The 19,320-nt window shown below is 37.6% G+C and overlaps 1 protein-coding gene across 3 annotated transcripts; it reads left to right on the forward strand.

Moving 5' to 3' along the window:
- The first annotated feature begins 338 nt into the window (after window positions 1-338).
- On the forward strand, window positions 339-18,601 carry LOC121735421 (sialin). 3 transcript variants are annotated; one of them, XM_042126249.1, is made up of 11 exons: window positions 340-716; window positions 6,082-6,272; window positions 11,911-12,001; window positions 12,350-12,498; window positions 13,062-13,209; window positions 13,583-13,746; window positions 14,970-15,119; window positions 16,334-16,466; window positions 16,850-17,005; window positions 17,923-18,008; window positions 18,407-18,601. In XM_042126249.1, exons 1-11 carry the CDS (start codon window positions 680-682, stop codon window positions 18,575-18,577), a joined length of 1,476 nt encoding a protein of 491 aa, XP_041982183.1. In that variant the 5' UTR covers window positions 340-679; the 3' UTR covers window positions 18,578-18,601. The 3 variants fall into 3 exon arrangements, with proteins under 3 accessions (XP_041982185.1, XP_041982183.1, XP_041982184.1); XM_042126250.1 differs by lacking the exon at window positions 340-716 and adding an exon at window positions 5,645-5,781; XM_042126251.1 differs by lacking the exon at window positions 17,923-18,008 and having other exon boundaries at window positions 339-716; window positions 18,407-18,576.
- Window positions 18,602-19,320: the final 719 nt, after the last annotated feature.

Genomic DNA, 19,320 nt, shown 5'->3' on the forward strand with positions numbered 1-19,320 from the left:
TCAGTTCACGTTGCAGTATTTAAACAAATAATAGCAAAATTATAACAATGTAATATTTAGCTATCTAATTTTGAATACAAGAGTATGAAGTCCTAATGAAATTGGATAATCATTTTTACATTTTGCCACTAAATTATTGTATTAACGCCATCTTTGTTTGAATTGTATAAAACTTTAGACGTAGAATGATTTTTCATAGCAATTTAAATCCTACCGAAATCAAAAGATGTCACTTTTTACAGTTAAAACAAAAAAATCCTTTTAATGACCTTTTATCAAATTTAAAATTACAATACTTTTGTAAATTATAGATATTAATATGAATTGATTATAAATAAAAGTGTGCAAATTGTTAAATGTATTTTGCAATCCTCGAATACATGACTTACATGACCTCGAAATCCTCGAATCAGAATTCGTCCTGAAAGCTCGTCCCAGTTTTTGAAGGTCACCTTGAGGACGGATTTTCTTAAAAAGCTTGCGCGTTCGTGCACTCAGTGGTATTGCTGGATGTTGCATCAAGTTTTCATTTGTTTAAATATACTGCGTACGTGATTTAAACGCGATTACGTCTGCAGCGGCCAGTGTGGACTGTGGGCCAGTGTGGGCCAGTGTGATATTGTTATTCATACAAAGAGGCTTTTCGTTCCTTTGGTCAATTTTACGTGAAATTATAAACATGAAAGTTGTCCGTGCGACGGGAAATATTTTGTGGAGTGAGTACTTTTTTAATTTCTTTTATTTAAATTTGATATTATATTGAAAAATAAATATTTTTTACTCTTTTGAATGTTGCGAAAATATATTATAAAATAACAATAATTATTGTCCTGGAATTATCAGGAATCAGGATAATTAAAATTAAGTATAAGTACTTACTTATACAGGGTGTAACAAAAATAAGTGATAATACTTTAAGGTGTGTACGTGTTCCTTGTAGAGAGTTCACTGTGAAAGTAGCAGCTCTGAAATACGAAATTTTTTTTTCACTTTTGTATGGGCAAGGGCCCGCCGGCCGCCGCGCGCCCGAGCGTCACGAGTTTCCTCATACAAAAGTGAATTTTTTTTTTCGTATTTCAGAGCTGCTACTTTCACAGTGAACTCTCTACAAGGAATACGTATACACCCTAAAGCAATGATATTCTATGTTACTAACGTAACTAGATTGGAAGTTTACGGTAGCAACGCGTTGCCACTTCGAAGATGCCTGCAGGCATATCTCACATACATAATGACATAACGAATATATGACTTGACATTGTCTTTTGAACAAAAAAGTGGTTACGCATTTCTGAGAATCTTTTGTAAGACATTGCTACTCTAGTATTTTAGAAACTCATTGCCCTAAAGTATTATCACTTATTTTTGTTACACACTGTATAAGTACGCAATTTTAAATTTTATTCTTTTTATTTTCTTTTAAACGCATAATAACACACTCATTGTCCAGTCTGAGATAACGCATAATTATTTTATATAATTTTATTAATGTGTACTAAGTTGCGTTAAATACAAAAATATTTTTTTTATCTTCGCCATGGTTCATGGTCATTAGCCAATGTGCGATATTTTTGTTGATGCGCACAAGGGATGGTTAACAATAAAAAAAAATATGAACCATCCGTAGCCAACGATATCTTTCGCATAGACATAATATATACTGTCGTAGCATTATATTATGTCTATGATCTTTCGTATCGTACCTTTGATCGTACGCATAGACATAATAATATATACTGTCGTATTATATTATGTCTATGGATCGTACGTATCTTTTATGCCAAAGAGGATACAAACTAAATAGGTACGTTACATTTTATGATTGTTTAGGTTTTGCACGAAACCTTCTAAACTTTTATAATATTTTTAACATCGCTATGGCCTGGTCTACGTGACTGTTGTTTGGTCAAGTAGACCCGAAGGCTGTTATCGCAACGGAAGTCCTATGAAGTTTGTTCATAGTTAATAGTTTTGGACGTTTATTTCTTCTACTAATTAAAATCATTTAAATTTTAACTTACACAAACAACAGCTAAGTAACATTACAAATGCGAAAGTGTGTCTGTCTATCTTTCTGTTAACTCTTCACGCATAAACCGCTGAACCGATTTTGATGAAATTTGGTATGAAGATATCATAGTACTTAGGAAAAATGTAGTACAGTTTCCAAGTAAAAACACTTCGCAAAGACCAAAAAAGTCATTATAATATCTAAGAATCTTCACAGACAAAAGGTAACGTTAGTAAAATACATCCTAACAACGCAACTGAAAACCACTTGAGTGGATCCGAAGTTACAGGCGTTTGACGTCACAGGAGGTTGTGGTTCAGGTTATAACAATGTGCAAGATAGTTAACTACTTAAGTATTAATATTATATTAGGTATGTATATAGATGTTTCACGCTTCTTCGTCCGCGTAAATAAGGAAAAGTAGCTTCAGTGTGTTCTATATATCTTCTATATATATACAATGTGTCCCGACACCGGTGTCCGATCCTTTAATGTCATGATCTATGGCATATTTTATCGACAAATTGGCTCTCAAATTTTTTCTCTCTCTCACGGTTGTAAAATGGCAGCCATTTTAGTTTTTCTCGGGCTTTCACACTAATCTGACCAGAATTTGAGAGCCAATATGTCGATAAAATATGCCATAGATCACGACATTAAAGGATCGGACACCGGTGTCGGGACACATATTCTATACTATAATCTATACTTTATCTATACTAATATTATGATTGGTAAGAGTTTGTTTGTTTGTTTGTTTGTTTGAACACGCTAATCTCAGGAACTACTGGTCCAATTTGAAAGATTCTTTCAGTGTTAGATAGCCCATTTATCGAGGAAGGCTATAGCCTATATTTTATTACGATAACACTAATAGGAGCGGAGAAATAGAGGAAAATGTGGAAAAAAAAAACGGGAAAAAATATTAACTTAGTTTAATGCACGGATAAGGCAATTGTTAGAGAATAATAAAAGTCTTGCATAATACATTGAGCGATATTTATTCGAGCAGAGTTTCACCTTCCATGTCTCAAAGTTAATTAGAGAATGAATCAATCAATGCAATATGGCTGGCTTTTATACCATTTTACACAAAAGAAACGAACTTCCGTTGACAATTCAAATATAGCGAAATCAGAAATACATTAAAATTAAGAATGGCTAAGAATAAGTTAAGTACATAATTCTAAATATTAATTAATGTACTTCTCATATTTTAGATAATATGAGAAGAGGAAGTTATAACGGAAGTAAATAATCCTCCCGCCCATTTATAATTAACTAATTGTCAAAATCAAGTACCTTACTTATTAATATTTAAAATATAATAATCACTTATTAAAATTATATAAAGTGACTAACATAATATACCGATTAAAATAAATAAATATAATATCATGTAGCTTGTCCATTGACATCCGCTAACACAATATATGAAAAATTCGTGAAAATTAGATGCATTTTTGTGATTTTTTTCTACCGAGAAAATTTTAAGATATCGTGTTTTGCTCAGATCGAATTCTCGGATATATAATGTAGTATCTAAGTTTAGAAAATGAAACAATTCGGGGTTTATTTTCAAGTATAAAAATGAATTATAAAATCGACACTTTAGGGTTAGTCGCCCCCTTAAGGGCCTGCTTCACTACTTCCTGAATCCTGATAGGTGCCGGATATGCCACAACTTATCTAACAGATACTCCATACTCTGTCAAATAAGTTGTGGATAACCTATCCGGCACTTATCAGGCAGTGGTGAAACAGCTCCTTAGTCAGGGAATAAAATTAAATAGCCTGAAGCCTTCCTCTGGCTATCCAACACATAAAGTACTCGTAGATAATATTATATATTTGTTAATTGACTCTCTCGATTTTTTTGATCTAAGTAGCACGGCACCAGAACTTGAAGCTTATCAAAGTTTTCCACATTCTTTAGTTAATGGGGTCATTGAACTCTACCGCCCGCGCCGGCGCCTACGACGGGTACGTCACGTAGTAACGTAGTAATGACACAGTGATCGCTAAATAGCTACTACGTAAGCAGTGATTCATTGCAATTTGCAAGTGACTATGATGTCCGACCCTCAGTTTAAATAGAATTCTTTGTGTTCGACCGGTTCGGTTTACTATGTCTAAAGCAGTGGTACTCAAACTTTTTTTATACGGGCCACAAACATAATATTATTGTTTCAGTCCTGCAGGTGTCGCGGACTGCAACCAAAATTATTTTGGGGTTAAAAATACCGTTTTTCGAAATTATCGATTCACGCGGGTAACTGATGAAGCCCTGGTGGGCCGCAGGTTAGTTTAAGTAGCAGAACTAAGGCGTCGTTGTGAGTAGAGGAGGTTCAGATAATAATTCCATGGTAGAGACACGAGAATAATAATATTATTCCAACCTTATATTATAAGGTTGGAATAAGGATAGTCAACGGCTATCCAAACACTGGATGGATATTGATCATTGCGTATCTCAATTCCTGACCGGTCATGGTAATTTTAAAGCGAAACTCTATGGATTTAAATTAGTAGAATCACCCATGTGCGAGTGCTCGACCGAAGGCAACATGTTTGAACAAACCGCCCATCATGTTCTCTGGGAGTGTAACCTCTGGCATAACGAAAGATCTATAATGCTTAATAGATCTATAATGCTTAGTGATGATTTGTAAAAGATCTATAATGCTTAGTGATGATTTGTATAATGTTCTGATAATGTTTGGTAACGTAATGACTTAAAAAAATACTATGGATGTTAATCTGAAAATAAAATGATTATTATTATTATTCTTATTATTATTAATAACATACTTTGCAAATCTGGAGTCCCATATTACGATGGTCTCGTAGACAGCGCAAGGAACTTCCGTGCCTTTAAGCGTTTTTGTCACAATTATTACTGGAAACAGTGTAACACAACAAATTCCAACATTAACTTAGATCTAGCTTAGTAGTCATAATCAACATTAATTATTCCCGTGGTGCTTTCCCTTTAGTTCTTTGACTTTCGGTCATTGCAATTTTGTGCTGTCTCCCGCTTTTTATGGGGAGGGAAAACTGTATACTTCCTACTCCTCCTATCTTCTTCTGATTAATTTCGTTGCGGGTCCCAAGACAGCTTTAGCATGTCCATCGGGCTCCCTGAGATCATATCAAAGGGTTTTCGAGGTTGGATACCGCTGTCGATCCTGGCGACACAGGAGATACAGTGGTGGGAATGTGTGGTGGGCCAAAGCCCGTAAAAAAAAATAAGGATGGATGCAATGATGACACTATTGCAATCGACAGTGGAGTAAAGGTGCCCATACACGGGACAATTTGTCGTTTCGATCGATCGTCAAGAAAATCGTCCAATCGATCTTTTGAACGTAAAATCGTTTGCGATATTACTACACACGTACAATTTGTCGTTCGATTTTAACATCGAGGAGATAAATCGTTACGATAATTGTCCCGTGTATGGCCACCTTAATGTATTATTTGTATTATTATGATATTAATAAAAAATTTAAAATGTATCTATTTTTTTTCTATACTTATCTATTTTATTGGAGGTCAGTGATATCTATGAACATTGACAAGACATGTCAGTGTGAGTCACAACTGAGGTCGCAACTCACAGAAGACCTAAATAAAGCTAACCTAAATCTATAAATCTACAGTATAAAAACCTTAAAAATGTTGTCCTCTTGAATATGGATAATCCTGCCTTTCACATGATGAGATTGTGGTGATAACATGAACAGAGAAAATAAATGTTCAATATCAAGTGAGAAAAAATATTCATTATTTTATGATATTATATAAACAATTTGTTTCATGACTAGTCATTTCGAATTACTGTAACTCCAGAAACAATATTATTTACTTATTACGTATTAGTTAAGTTAAGAAATAGAGCAATAGGGCTCTAAATAAATAATTAAGAAAAATATAAGTAGAAAAGAAAATAAATGTGATAATTTCGATGGTAACAATGAACAGAGAGATCAGGGTGATATTGAAAATGGCAATCATAATAATGATGAAGACATTGATGATGTTAATAATGTAAAATCTGTTGTTCCAGATGTCATTCCAGCGCGCTACATTCTGGCCATCCTGGGTTCTATCGGGATGGCCATTGTCTATGGCCTGAAGGTTAATCTGTCGGTGGCAATGGTGGGGATGTTGAACCACACAGCTCTCAAGAAGGCCACCCCTGATAAATTAACAGGAGAACCAGAATGTGCCGATTTCGATGCTCAAGAAAGTGGAGTAGTAAGTATGAATGATAAAGAAGTAGACTGAGAAATGTGCGTGCAGACTAGATGTTACTGTGATATTTTAGGAGAGTTGTACATATTGTAGATGTGCAGTGTGCACATAGGTATAATGCAAATTCTGAGCGTCATGTCCCACTAAATCTGCGCGTCCACTGGATCAGAATCGGAGCGTACGGAACGTAACCTTATTATTTTAATCTGCTGCCTTACAGAATCAGAATCAAATCAGCTCGATCTTTTTTTTTATGAAATAAGGGAGCAAACGAGCAAACGGGCACCTGATGGAAAGCAACTTGCGTCGCCCATGGACACTCGCAGCATCAGAAGAGCTGCAAGTGCGTTGCCGGCCTTTTAAGAGGGAATAGGGTAATAGGGGAGGGTAGGGAAGGGAAGGGAAGGGAAGGGAATAGTTGAGGGTAGGGAAGGGAATAGGGTAGGGGTTAGGGGATTGGGCCTCCGGTAAACTCACTCACTCGGCGAAACACAGCGCAAGCGCTGTTTCACGCCGGTTTTCTGTGAGAACGTGGTATTTATCCGGTCGAACCGGACCATTCGTGCCGAAGCATGGCTCTCCCACGTATAAGTGACTTTTGTTTCTTTGTATTGCTTTGTATTGATTTCTATAGTACTGCGTCCACTGGATCGACATTTCTGCGCCTGAGACCGGTATTTATGCCGATGACGTCATCCGCAGTGAACGTGTCATTCGGATTCCGAAGGTTTCAAGTTTTGATGTGTTTGCGACGACTTCACGATGAATGACGATATTTTAATTACTTTAGTGGAAAAATTTGAAGAACTTTACAATCTAAAACATTATTATAACCAACTGAGGAGATACAATATTTGGGATGAAATTGGGCAAATAATGATGAACATCTATTTTCATCTTCTAATAAATCAGAATATTATAATGTATGAAATTCTCCGAAAATTAATCTTTTTGAGTTTATATTATGAACCCATAATATATTTCGTTTCCTCTTGTTTCTCTTTTCCTCTTCTGATAAAATACACCTAATTACAACAATATCCTGGTCGCCATCCTCCATATTGCAAATGCACGTTAACAGACTATGACGGACTAGTCGTAAATTGCCGTAAATTGTCGATGCTGAATGCGAAGGCAGTGGACGCACCCCATCGGCATTTCGTAAATGACGACGCTCCGTACGCTCCGATTCCGATCCAGTGGACGCGCAGCTTAATTCCGATGCGTCCAAACACAAGATAAATTATTATCACATCTGTGAAGTATAGACAGTCGTAATCATAAGCAATTTTTAGTATAAATGCCCGAAGGACAGCAAAATGTAAATAAACAGTACTTACTTACAAACTTTTTTTTTATGAAATAAGGGGTCAAACGAGCAAACGGGTCACCTGATGGAAAGCAACTTCCGTCGCCCATGGACACTCGCAGCATCAGAAGAGCTGCCGGTGCGTTACCGGCCTTTTAAGAGGGAATAGGGTAATAGGGGAGGGTAGGGAAGGGAAGGGAAGGGAATAGGAGAGGGTAGGGAAGGCAATAGGGTAGGGGATTGGGCCTCCGGTAAACTCACTCCCTCGGCGAAACACAGCGCAAGCGCTGTTTCACGCCGGTTTTCTGTGAGAACTTGGTATATATATATAAAAGTGAAAAAAATGTTTCGCCTAATAAGTGAAAAAAATGTTTCGCCTTTCAGAGCTGCTACTTTTACAGTGAACTCTCTACAAGGAACACGTACACACCCTAAAGTATTATCACTTATTTTTGTTAAACACTGTATATATATATACAAGAATTGCTCGTTTAAACATATAAGATACTAGCTGTTTGACCGAGCTTTGCTCGGTATTTGATAAGACACGAATAATTTTATTCGTATTTTATCGAATACCGAGCAAAGCTCGGTGAAACAGCTAGTAATACATAAATCATGATAATAACAATATAATATAGGTCATTGCATTTATCAAAGCAAAATTGCTAAAAGTGTACGCCGAGAAAGCTCTAATTAAAATAGATGAAGGTAATGTTAAGAGCTCTGAGGAAAATTATTTTGAAGATGAGTGACATAAAACTTTAAGCCATAATAAAGTTGTTAAATATTAATTATGAATTTTGGTTTATATTATTTATGAAAATACCGTACTAACGATGAGAGCATTTCCAGAAATACGATGGAGCGCAATTTTCCTTACTGCTTGCATCAATCAAAGATGTGTACCATGTTATAATAATTAGATATATTGTAGTTTTTTCAATTGCGCAATATTACATTAGCTTGATGCCAGTAACGCGTCAATATATTAGGTAATGACCGAATGAGGAGTTTAAAAAAAAATTAAGCTCTCACTTCTATGTGGGAAAATCTAGTGAATATAATATAATTTAATGGCAAACGTTGGTTGATTGAGCGATTCACCGAGTTACCTACTCGGTCTGAGCAAGCAAAATTTTATCTAAATCAGCCTAGTCGTTACGGAGGAACTTGACAATAAAAGCCGAAATATTTTATGGATCAGATGAATCGTATCTGTAATAAGAAGTACTGATTTCCGATTCAAAGAATTTAGGTTACAGACGCGGCTGGCCTATATAAATTCGCATTATCTCTGTTTGTTATTGTATCATCATGATCTCAATGTCACATTGTCGGCGCATCTTAATATACAGGGTGTAATAAGACCACTTCCGATAACTTTAGGGTATGATTATACTACATTTTCTGATTACGAATATGTATTTTTTTTTAATTTTTTTTTTAATTTTTTTAATTTTTTATTCTTTATTTTTTTATAATTAAAACCCTTTAAACATGATAATAAACCACATAGAAAAATATTTTGAAATATTTTTTTTAATTTTATTATTTTTACCCCAATAAGCATTTGCAAGCGCGCGGTCATTGTTCTCGTGACCCGAGTACAAACCCGAGAACGTTGACCGCGTTAATCAGCTGTTAGCTCCGGCCTACGCACGCTAAGTCGAAAGGTCGTATGCGACGAATGACGATACACTACGAGTTACGACAACACACAGAAACCCTAATGTATGTGGTGTCTTTTCAATTTCAAACCCATGAAGGTCACCATGACGTGGAACTTAGAACTCTGACCTCTGACCTCTCATCTAAGCTATTTGCAGTGTTAAGAGTTTAATGGTAGCTCATGTAGAAAACTGTAAGTAACTGTCTGTGCATGTGTAACAACTTACGACAGTATGGCAAACTTCTAAGATTATTAGACTAGTTAAAAAGTTCATCGTAAGTAACGAAACCTATGCGGATGAACTGTTTATCCGCAATCGTCACTTATCAATCGAAATAACAGATGATACACGAAAAAACCTCATACATAAAACTGGCAATTAACTTACGTGAAAAATGTTGAGTTCAAGTGTTCTTACTTCTTTATGCATTTTGAAAATAGTCCTTAACACCAAGCAATAAGACCAGTCACCACCAAGAACGTCAAAAACACACACCACAAAGTATTTTATTACAACTGAAATAATAATCAATTATTAACACTTTACACAATACTTACTTGAAGTAATTGTTAAAAAATCAAACTTATGTCCTAACAACTATAACAACCTATTACCTCAATGCTCAAATGGCTACTAAATTAAAAAATCTATTTTAATTTTTGAAATAATGTTCGTCGTGTATCGACTTTCGGAAGTAGTCAAAAGACACCGAACGGCGGCGGCGGCTTGCTTTGATCGCGGCGCCGACAAAGCGCGCCGCTCTGCAGTTGTGCACGACGCACGTGTCGCTAATCCATTTCAAGGACAATCTAATTGTTGTACCCTATAAATTCAATACTATTTTGTCGATATTTAAATTACCATTAAAAAATAAAAATTATTTAGTAGATCTCATCTCATTTTTTAAATTCGATACCTACATTACCGTGATAAAGTGATTGTTATACCGTGGTACGCGTTATGCGCGTCTACGTATGCGCGTATAAGCGTCTACGTACCAATGAAAATACTTTAATAATACTTACCTAATTAATTAAATAACTTTTAATTATTGTCGCTTTTCTTAATATTGAGTAGGTATTTGTTTATTTTTAGTTTGACAGTAATCAATACGTACTCGTATGTAAAACAATTAATACGATTTATCGATAAAAAAATTATCGATTACTCAAAATATTCACATTGCACAGGGATACATCCCTATTATTTTACAAAGTTTTTTCTTCAATTTTGTTCAGTCGGCTGCCTAACACGCGCCGTGCTGGTGTAGGTACTGTGACGTTTTTGTTTAAGTTTTGTAATTTTACGTTTAGATGTTGTCATATTGCTTGTTTTGTGTATTGTTAACTATTTTTTTATGTTTGTAATTAATAACGGGCCGTGACAAGATACGTCCGATGAATGTGCGATGCTTTAAGGAACAGGTGAACATCGTCGTCGATAGACGATAGTGCGGTTTAAACAGTGCAATAAAAAGTGTTTAAAGAATTGGAATGTCTCCTGTAATTACTTTTGTTAAGTGTTGAATAACTCTGCAATCTACATCGAGTTAGATGGATCATGGAGCACAGTTAGAACTGCATTTCATAAAAGCAGACAGCTGATGACAGGTCAGTGAACATGTTATCACGTATGTTTTCCATTGATAGGTATTGATAGGTGCAGTAGGTAACTTTGTATGTATTTTTACAGATGTGTAAATCGGATGATGATCGGATGTGAATTATGATTTCTTTTCCTTTTTGGCCGGAAGTAAAAACTGAGTATTTTTGAGTAAAAACCTGAGAAACGGTAATTAATAAATTGTAACATTTTGTTAAATCGTGAAAACTATTGTAATTTAATAATCATTACAATATTGGTGGTTTATTCACTACCTACGGGCTAGGGTATAGGGCACACCACGATCAGCTGTTTTGTCTTAACTCATGACTAGCGCAGAGCCGCGCGCGCGGTATTCGGCGCGGGGGGGCCGGCTCGGCCCGGGGTTTCATTCATCGGCGGCGGGCGATATTATCGCGCATTAACTGCACGCATTATACATTGCGTGTTGAAAATTTTGACTATTTTAAAAACTGGCGATTACATGAAAATTTCTTGCACCAATGGATATATCTCATGCCCTACAATAACCCCACGAAGTTATCGGAAGCTCCAAAGCAAATATTTGCTTTGGAGAGAGTAAATAAGTCGAAAGGTGTACCTCATGGCAGCATAATTGATCCCATTTTACTTGTAGTCTCTATATGTGGGAGAGTCATGCTTCGGTTCGAACGGGCCGGCTCGACCGGAAAAATACCACGTTCTCACAGAAAACCGGCGTGAAATAGCGCTTGCGCTGTGTTTCGCCGAGTGAGTGAGTTTACCGGAGGCCCAATCCCCTACTTTATTCTCTTCCGTACCCTCCCCTATTACCTTCCCTTCCCATCCCAACCCTCCCCTATTATCCTATTCTCTGTTAAAAGGCCGACAACGCACCTGCAGCTCTTCTAATGCTGCGTGTGGCCATGGGCGACGGTAATTGCTTTCCATCAGGTGACCCGTTTGCTCGTTTGCCCCCTTATTTCATTAAAAAAAAATAGTAGGCAGAATAATTCGAAAGTGTATTAAAATCGGAAATGCGTAATAACTTTAAATTATAAATGCTTATTTTCTTCAGGAATCTGATGGGCCGTTTGGTTGGGGTGGTGACGTGCAAGGACTTATCTTGAGTTGTTACTTTTGGGGATATTTCGTGTCACAAATACCAGGTAAATTATTTTTGGAAGACGTTGCAGGAGTTCATGGTTCAGACCAAGAAGCCTAGATACTATAGGAATATATTATGTGATGAATTTTTGGGACTTTTGTCTTCCTAATTTTATTAGGATTCCGTAGTTTTCAAAAGGTGTACTCGACTGAGCCTAGACAATGTTCATTGTTCATCAAATATTATATTTTTCTAGGCATTCAATTTAACCAACTCACTTGCGCAAATTTCTGTTGTTGCTAACCATTTATTAAAAGGGGTATTTAAAATATCAAGCCTTCTCCATAAGAATTCTGCTGGACGGGCCTGGACCCCATACTGCCATTGACATTACAATGGTCAATTTCAGGAGGTCGTGTCGCGGAACTGTTTTCGGCGAAATGGGTGATGTTCTTCAGCGTGACGATCAATGTGGTCTGCACGCTGCTCACTCCCCCCATGGCGGAGTTACACTACGCTGGTGTTATCGTCATGAGGATTGGCGAGGGCATTGGAGGAGTAAGTATTGACTGATGTGTTGAGTAAGCCAACCAACATCCTCATTAATATAAAACTCAAAGGTGACTGACTGACATGGTGATCTATCAACGCACAGTCCAAACCACTCGACCGATCGGGCTGAAATTTGGCATGCAGGTAGATGTTATGACGTAGGCATCCGCTAAGAAAGGATTTTGATCAATTCTACCTCCAAGGGGTTAAAATAGGGGATCAAAGTTTTTATATAATAATACTTCTTAACGCGAGCGAAACCGCGGGCAAAAGCTCGTCCTCAATAATTATAATAGCTTGTTTTCTAAATATTGTCCATTTACTTTCTCCTTTCATTTCGAGCTAGCTAGCACAGTTAGACCTGAACCAGGATACAGCCTGGGGATAGACGGACAGACTGTGAAGTCTTTGTGAAAGGTTCCCGTTTTCAACCTTTAGATACGGATCTATAACGTGATTGTCCATATCCGAGTAGCAGGACAGAGAGAATCATTAAAATATCCTTCAATAATACTTCAAAAGCCAGAATTCTCTTATACTGATCTTATACTGATCTTCTATTTCTCTAGGGTGTGACGTTCCCGGCGATGCACGTGCTGCTGTCGAAGTGGGCTCCGCCAGCCGAGCGAAGTGTGATGGCGGCGTTGGTGTACGCGGGCACGTCGCTCGGCACCGTCATATCTATGCTGATGGCTGGTGGTTTGACTGTTGCTGCAGGTCAGTGATACCAATAGCGAATGATTCAAAGTTGCAACTTGCGTACGGTTATTGGTAAAAACATTCGGTGTGGCGCATTTATCAACTGTCATAATTTTGTTGAATTTGACTTCAATTATATTCAATTAGTCTAGATACATAGTCGTAGATGATAAGAATAGACTATCAGTCTATCCTTAATTGACAACCCGCTTTCAAGCCCACCTGAGACTGTTTAATAATATGAGATGATTCGGCTATGTAAGCTGGCCTGCACGTCGTTTTGTAATGTCAAAGTTTTCGAGAAACATCTCTGAGTCCATATAAAAAGGTTTGTCGTAGTTAACCTCTCTGCGTAGTGCGTATCCTCTAAGATTTTTATTGCTTTTTGCAGGTTGGGCGAGTGTGTTCTACGTGATGGGAGGCTTATCTTGCATCTGGTGTGTGCTGTGGGTGTTTCTGGTGCAGGACTCGCCGCAGCAGCAGAGGATCATCACGCAGGAGGAGAGGGATATGATCGTTGAATCACTCGGCAATACTGAGGAAACTTCGAAAAAGGTTATTTAGGTTGCCATAGCTCCTAGACTAATTTTGGTATTCACGACTGGTTTAGTTAAAAAAAGAAATTTGTTACTGCATTGGTGCTTATGAAAAGTGTTGTTTGTTAGCCTAAGCTTGTGCTAAAAGGCGATAAAATAAGCGTAAAAGTGTAAGAAGATAAAACGGAGAGAAAATGGTAAGAGTATACGAAAATTAAAATCGATCGTAAATCGTCATACGTTAATATAATCGTTATTCGTATTAATGATTTTAAAAATTCTGATTATGTATGACTTTGTAATCAGTCTTTCCACTTTGACCAACTAAACTAACCAACTGGTTGTGCAGAATGGAACTCGGTAAAGGAATAATTCCAATCTAACCAACTGGTTGATCCCATATTTTATTTTTGAAAAAATTATAGTATTACAGCACAACAGAGGGTGACAATTGACAACTGATATTACAAATAGGACGATAAAAATGCTAATGTCAATGAAACTCTTACCCCTAAAACTGATATGATTTTGATATTTTACGAGTCTGATTTTTTCTCAAATTGAGCCGCAGCACGATGCGCTAGTATACAAGGTGAATTAAGTGATAATACTTTAGGGTGTGTATGTGCCCCTTATAAAGAGTTCACTGTGAAAGTAGCAGCGCCGAAATACCAATTTTTTTTTAAATTTTGCATGGGCAAGTGCCCCATCACGAGTTTCCCCATACAAAAGTGAAAAGAAAAATCTGGTCTTTCAGCGCTGCTACTTTCACAGTGAAGTCTACGGGGAACACATACACACCCTAAAGTATTATCACTTAGTTAAATTGTTACATGCTGTATAAATGTCGGAAGTAGCAAAAGTTTTGACGTGGGAGAGCCATGCCTCGGCACGAATGGGCCGGCTTGACCGGAGAAATACCACGTTCTCACAGAAAACCGGCGTGAAACAGCGCTTGCGCTGTGTTTCGCCGAGTGAGTGAGTTTACCGGAGGCCCAATCCCCTCCCCTATTCCCTTCCCTTCCCATCCCTACCCTTCCCAATTATCCTATTCCCTCTTAAAAGGCCGGCAACGTACCTGCAGCTCTTCTGATGCTGCGAGTGTCTATGGGCGACGGAAGTTGCTTTCCATCAGGTGACCCGTTTGCTCGTTTGCCCCTTATTTCATAAAAAAAAAGATCGAGCTGATTTGATTCTGATTCTGTAAGGCAGAAGATTAAAATAATAAGGTTAATGTTACAGAAGCAGCCAGTGCCGTGGAAGTCGGTGTTCACATCGGCGCCGTTCCTGGCGATCCTGGTGGCGCACACGTGCTCCAACTGGGGCTGGTACATGCTGCTCATAGAGCTGCCCTTCTACATGAAGCAAGTGCTCAAGTTTAATATGGCACAGGTAATATCGAGGAAGTTGATTCTGAATAGGCAGTTGACGGACGTACGTCATGTGGTCGGCTTATGTCAATTCAATGTTAGCTGCAATGAATAAGGAAACACATGAAAGCGACATAACTACAAAAAAGTGTGGCCGGCGCCATATTGCCAAGAACTAAACATGGCGGTCTATAGTGATGGGACACTCGGTTGATATTTGTCGAGGATATCGATAAGTAAGATGTTATAAGTGAGCATGGGCGTACCGAGGGGGGGGGGGGGGGGGGGCAGGGGGAGCTGGGGGAGTCAATTTCGACATCCCTATAATACGACACTTTGACAGTTTATGTACCTCGGAGAACCGAACATAAAATGGCGGACCGGCCACAGTATTTTGATTTGGTAGAGACCATTATGCCGCGTCCACTTATAAAAGTCAATGGTTAGCTGTGATCGGTCAGATGGGTTTGACTTAACACGTCCAAATTACTTAGGTCCGCCATCTGCCTAGGAATCAACTTCTTGATAGTACATAACATATTACAGACAGGCGCGGTCGCAGCCTGAAATTTTGGGGGGGGGGGGGGGGGGGTCACTCACTAGTCACTACTATCTCAAGTCTCCCACCTCAGAGCGCGATAGAGACAACACGACAAAAGTTCTAATAAAAGAACAGAAAATCTTCGATTCGTTGTCCGCTGATTCCTTTTAACCGATTTAAGTACTTTTTTCATTAAGAATTAAAGCAAGGCTTGATCTGTGTTCCTATGTTTTATTTTTTTTGTATATTTTAGCCAGTTTTGTTTTCTGGGTGTTTGAACACAGAGGAATATCTGGCCATTTTTTTGGGTTTTTGGACGTTCTTATCTTTTTTAATAATAAAATTATGAAAAAAAAGAAAACATAAGGACATGCTAATAGTGGCCATAGATATTCAGGAAAAAATCATAGTTCTAGCGGCATTATCCAGGGAGGAAACAGGGGACAGCGTTTGTATGGAAAATCGGTGTTGTGGACTCCTCTTAAGTTCGAAAACAAAAATGTAACAAGTTAACATTTAATTATTTTTTGCCACTGTGATGCCTTAAACTAAATCCTATACATTTTGGTTTTTCATCTTTTCTGTCAAAATTATTGGAAGTTGTTTAAACTAAGGCAGTCAGTAATGGTGTTTTTTTAACCGACTTCCAAAAAACGAGGAGGTTATATTATGTTCGGCTGTGGATATTTTTACAGAACACAGTAACGACAGCCATGCCGTTCTTGTCACTGTGGCTGTTCAGCATGATACTCAGCAAGACGCTGGACACCCTGCGGGAGAAGGGAAAAATCAGCACCACCGTTGCCAGGAAAGTCGGCACATTGTTTGGTAAGATTTGAGGTTTCTCACAAATTCGTATTCTTGATCAACTTATTAAAAGTACCTGGATGACCGAGCTTTGCTCGGTATAATAAACACTCATTGACTTCGTGTTACTTGATAACGCCATCTGCTGGTCGTTAAAACAATTAGTTGCTAACAAAATAGTATTATTATTTGCCAATAGATGTCAGGAAGAGTCATATTTTTCAGTTTATCGATTATCGATAAACTGAAAAATATGACCCTTTTTATCCGGCGCCCATGGCAGTCGCCGAGCGTCGAATTTTTCTCTTGTCTTCGTCGCTTCTATTTTTTTTAGTTAAAAAAACAACATCATCTAATTCTCTATAATCGTCTCTTTGAGCCTAACAAGAGCTTTCTGTGAATAGCGTCCGCGGTGCCAGCGGTGTGTATGCTGGCGCTGTGCTTCGTGGGATGTTCGCGTGCCGCGGCGGTGGCGCTGATGGCGATCGCGGTGACCAGCATCGGCGGGATGTTCTGCGGGTTCCTCTCCAACCATATCGACATCGCACCTAATTTCGCTGGTAAGTGGTACTTTATTATCCTTCTCTTATTTTCTTCCTGTTCTTTAATAGGAAGATCTAGGCACTGATTCACGATGCTTAGTTTCACTCGGATTCGGAAACTTCATTGCGTGACGTCCAATAAACGCTCGCCGCGCTAGGCATTGACCAATGATTGCACAGTAAAGTTTCCGTTCACAGTAAAGTGCTCACGTTATTTACTTACTTTTTTACTTTTATCTTATCAGTCTACCCTAGTTTGGATGCTACGATGCCACGGACAGATACACACACAGACAAACAGACAGACAGACAGGCAGACACGTCAAACTTATAACACCCCTCTTTTTTGTCGGGGGTTAAAAATTAATTGTCTAGACAGAATAGATTTCGTGTTTTACCTCACGGGGAGTGCTCTGAGGAATTGTTTGTTGTTTGTTGAATTGCCATGCGAAAAATTCTGCCGCGCACTGTAAAACTCTGGAACAAACTGTCACCAGCAGTATTTCCGGACCTACACGACCTGCAAACCTTCAAGAAACGAGCGTATTCCCTCTTAAAAGGCCGGAAACGTACCTGCAGCTCTTCTGATGTTGCGAGTGTCCATGGGCGACGGTAGTTGCTTTCCATCAGGCGACCCGTTTGCTCGTTTGACCCCTTATTTAATAAAAAAAACTCTTCTCCTACCTTTTTGCTGATTAATTTGTTGTGGGTCTCAACTTCAAGACAGTTTTAGCGTGTCTCTGATATCTCTGAGATCATAGTATCAAACATTGGTGGGAATGTCCACTAAACAGCACCGCACGCAACGGGTTTTAGTATGAGGCTCTGTTGCGTGCGTCCGATGCGTCCGTTATTTATAAGTGGACGCTTACCTTTAGCATGCCCTTCGGCACCTCATTTCGTCTAAGATAGTTGTAGGTTATTTTTCGTTACAGGTACTCTCATGGCTATAACGAACACTGTGGCAACAATCCCCGGCATCATTGTGCCGATCTTCGTTGGACACATCACTGATGGAAATGTAGGATATGTTTCGATGTTTAATTATATTGATACTGAAGTGGGAACCTGTTATTTGATCCAAGCGTTGTATTTTTTTCGATTTCTTTTGATCATTTTGTTTGATCAGCACTGTATTGATGACATTATTAGCCAGTTTCTATGGTCTATATTAATTTTAACGTAGTTCTGATTTTAATAGCAGGCGCTATAAGAGTTTTTTTTAACTAAATACTAGTTTCATAATATTATCTCCTGATACTTATGTGTTAGATGATAGTAAGATAAAAGAGACACACTCCAATTTGTGACAATACTTATCAGAAAGAATATTATTGTTATTGTGAACTTACACTATTACGTTATCAAAATAGGTTGATAGCACATTTCTTTTATTTCACTATATCTTTTTTGTTGCAGCAAACAATAAGCGCATGGAGAGTAATCTTCTTCGTGACAATTGGACTGTATATTATAGAGATAGTGGTTTATACTCTATACGGTTCGGGAGAACAACAACCTTGGAACAATGTGACTGAAGAGGGTCAAGACAGGAATGATTCCAAACGACTGAAGACTGATGTAGATTAGAAAGTTTTTATGATTTATTAAGTTATTTTTTATTAAGTTTCTTATTCTATTTGTAAATTAATATGTACTTAATATATTTAATCTTTTAACCTAATTATATTGCTTTATTTTAGATATCAAATATTATAATGTATGTATGATTAATTCTCTATGATATATTATCGAACGCTTTTGTCAATTCCGTACATTTTGATCGGCGATTCTATAAAGAAGCGATAAAGAAAATGTCTTGAGTAGTGACTCAGGTGTATTGATATAATTATTATTTATTATTATTATTATTCATGGGCTGGTTCAAGATAAACAAGTTACCTTAAAGGCATCTGTGAAAACTGTCATCTTAACAAGTTTTTGGTCTATGTTTTTTTATCTGTCATGACACTACACTGACAGGAGTTAAATGTGTTTAATAAAACTCAAATATTGGGCGTTCAGAAGATAAAAATCGGATTTGCTGTGAACGAGTTTAGGTTATGTTGATGAAATGCAATTGGGTGTAAAAAAGTGTTTATAAGTTTGTAACACACAATTATTGCATTGCTTACACCGGTTTAGTGTACGCGTTCAATTTCTTTGGTGAAATCGCACGTACTTGGAATCGTATATAAATGGAATATAGCTTACAAAAAAAATCTAGGAAACATATTCGAATCCAAGATTAGATAATAATATTTATTTTAAGAAATATCGCAAAAAAAGTAAAATAAAATCAATACGGTACTTTTTCTTACGTTTAAAAAGTT

Source organism: Aricia agestis, chromosome 17 (genome assembly GCF_905147365.1).
Source record: "Aricia agestis chromosome 17, ilAriAges1.1, whole genome shotgun sequence".
In the NCBI taxonomy this organism is placed as follows: Eukaryota; Metazoa; Arthropoda; class Insecta; order Lepidoptera; family Lycaenidae; genus Aricia; species Aricia agestis.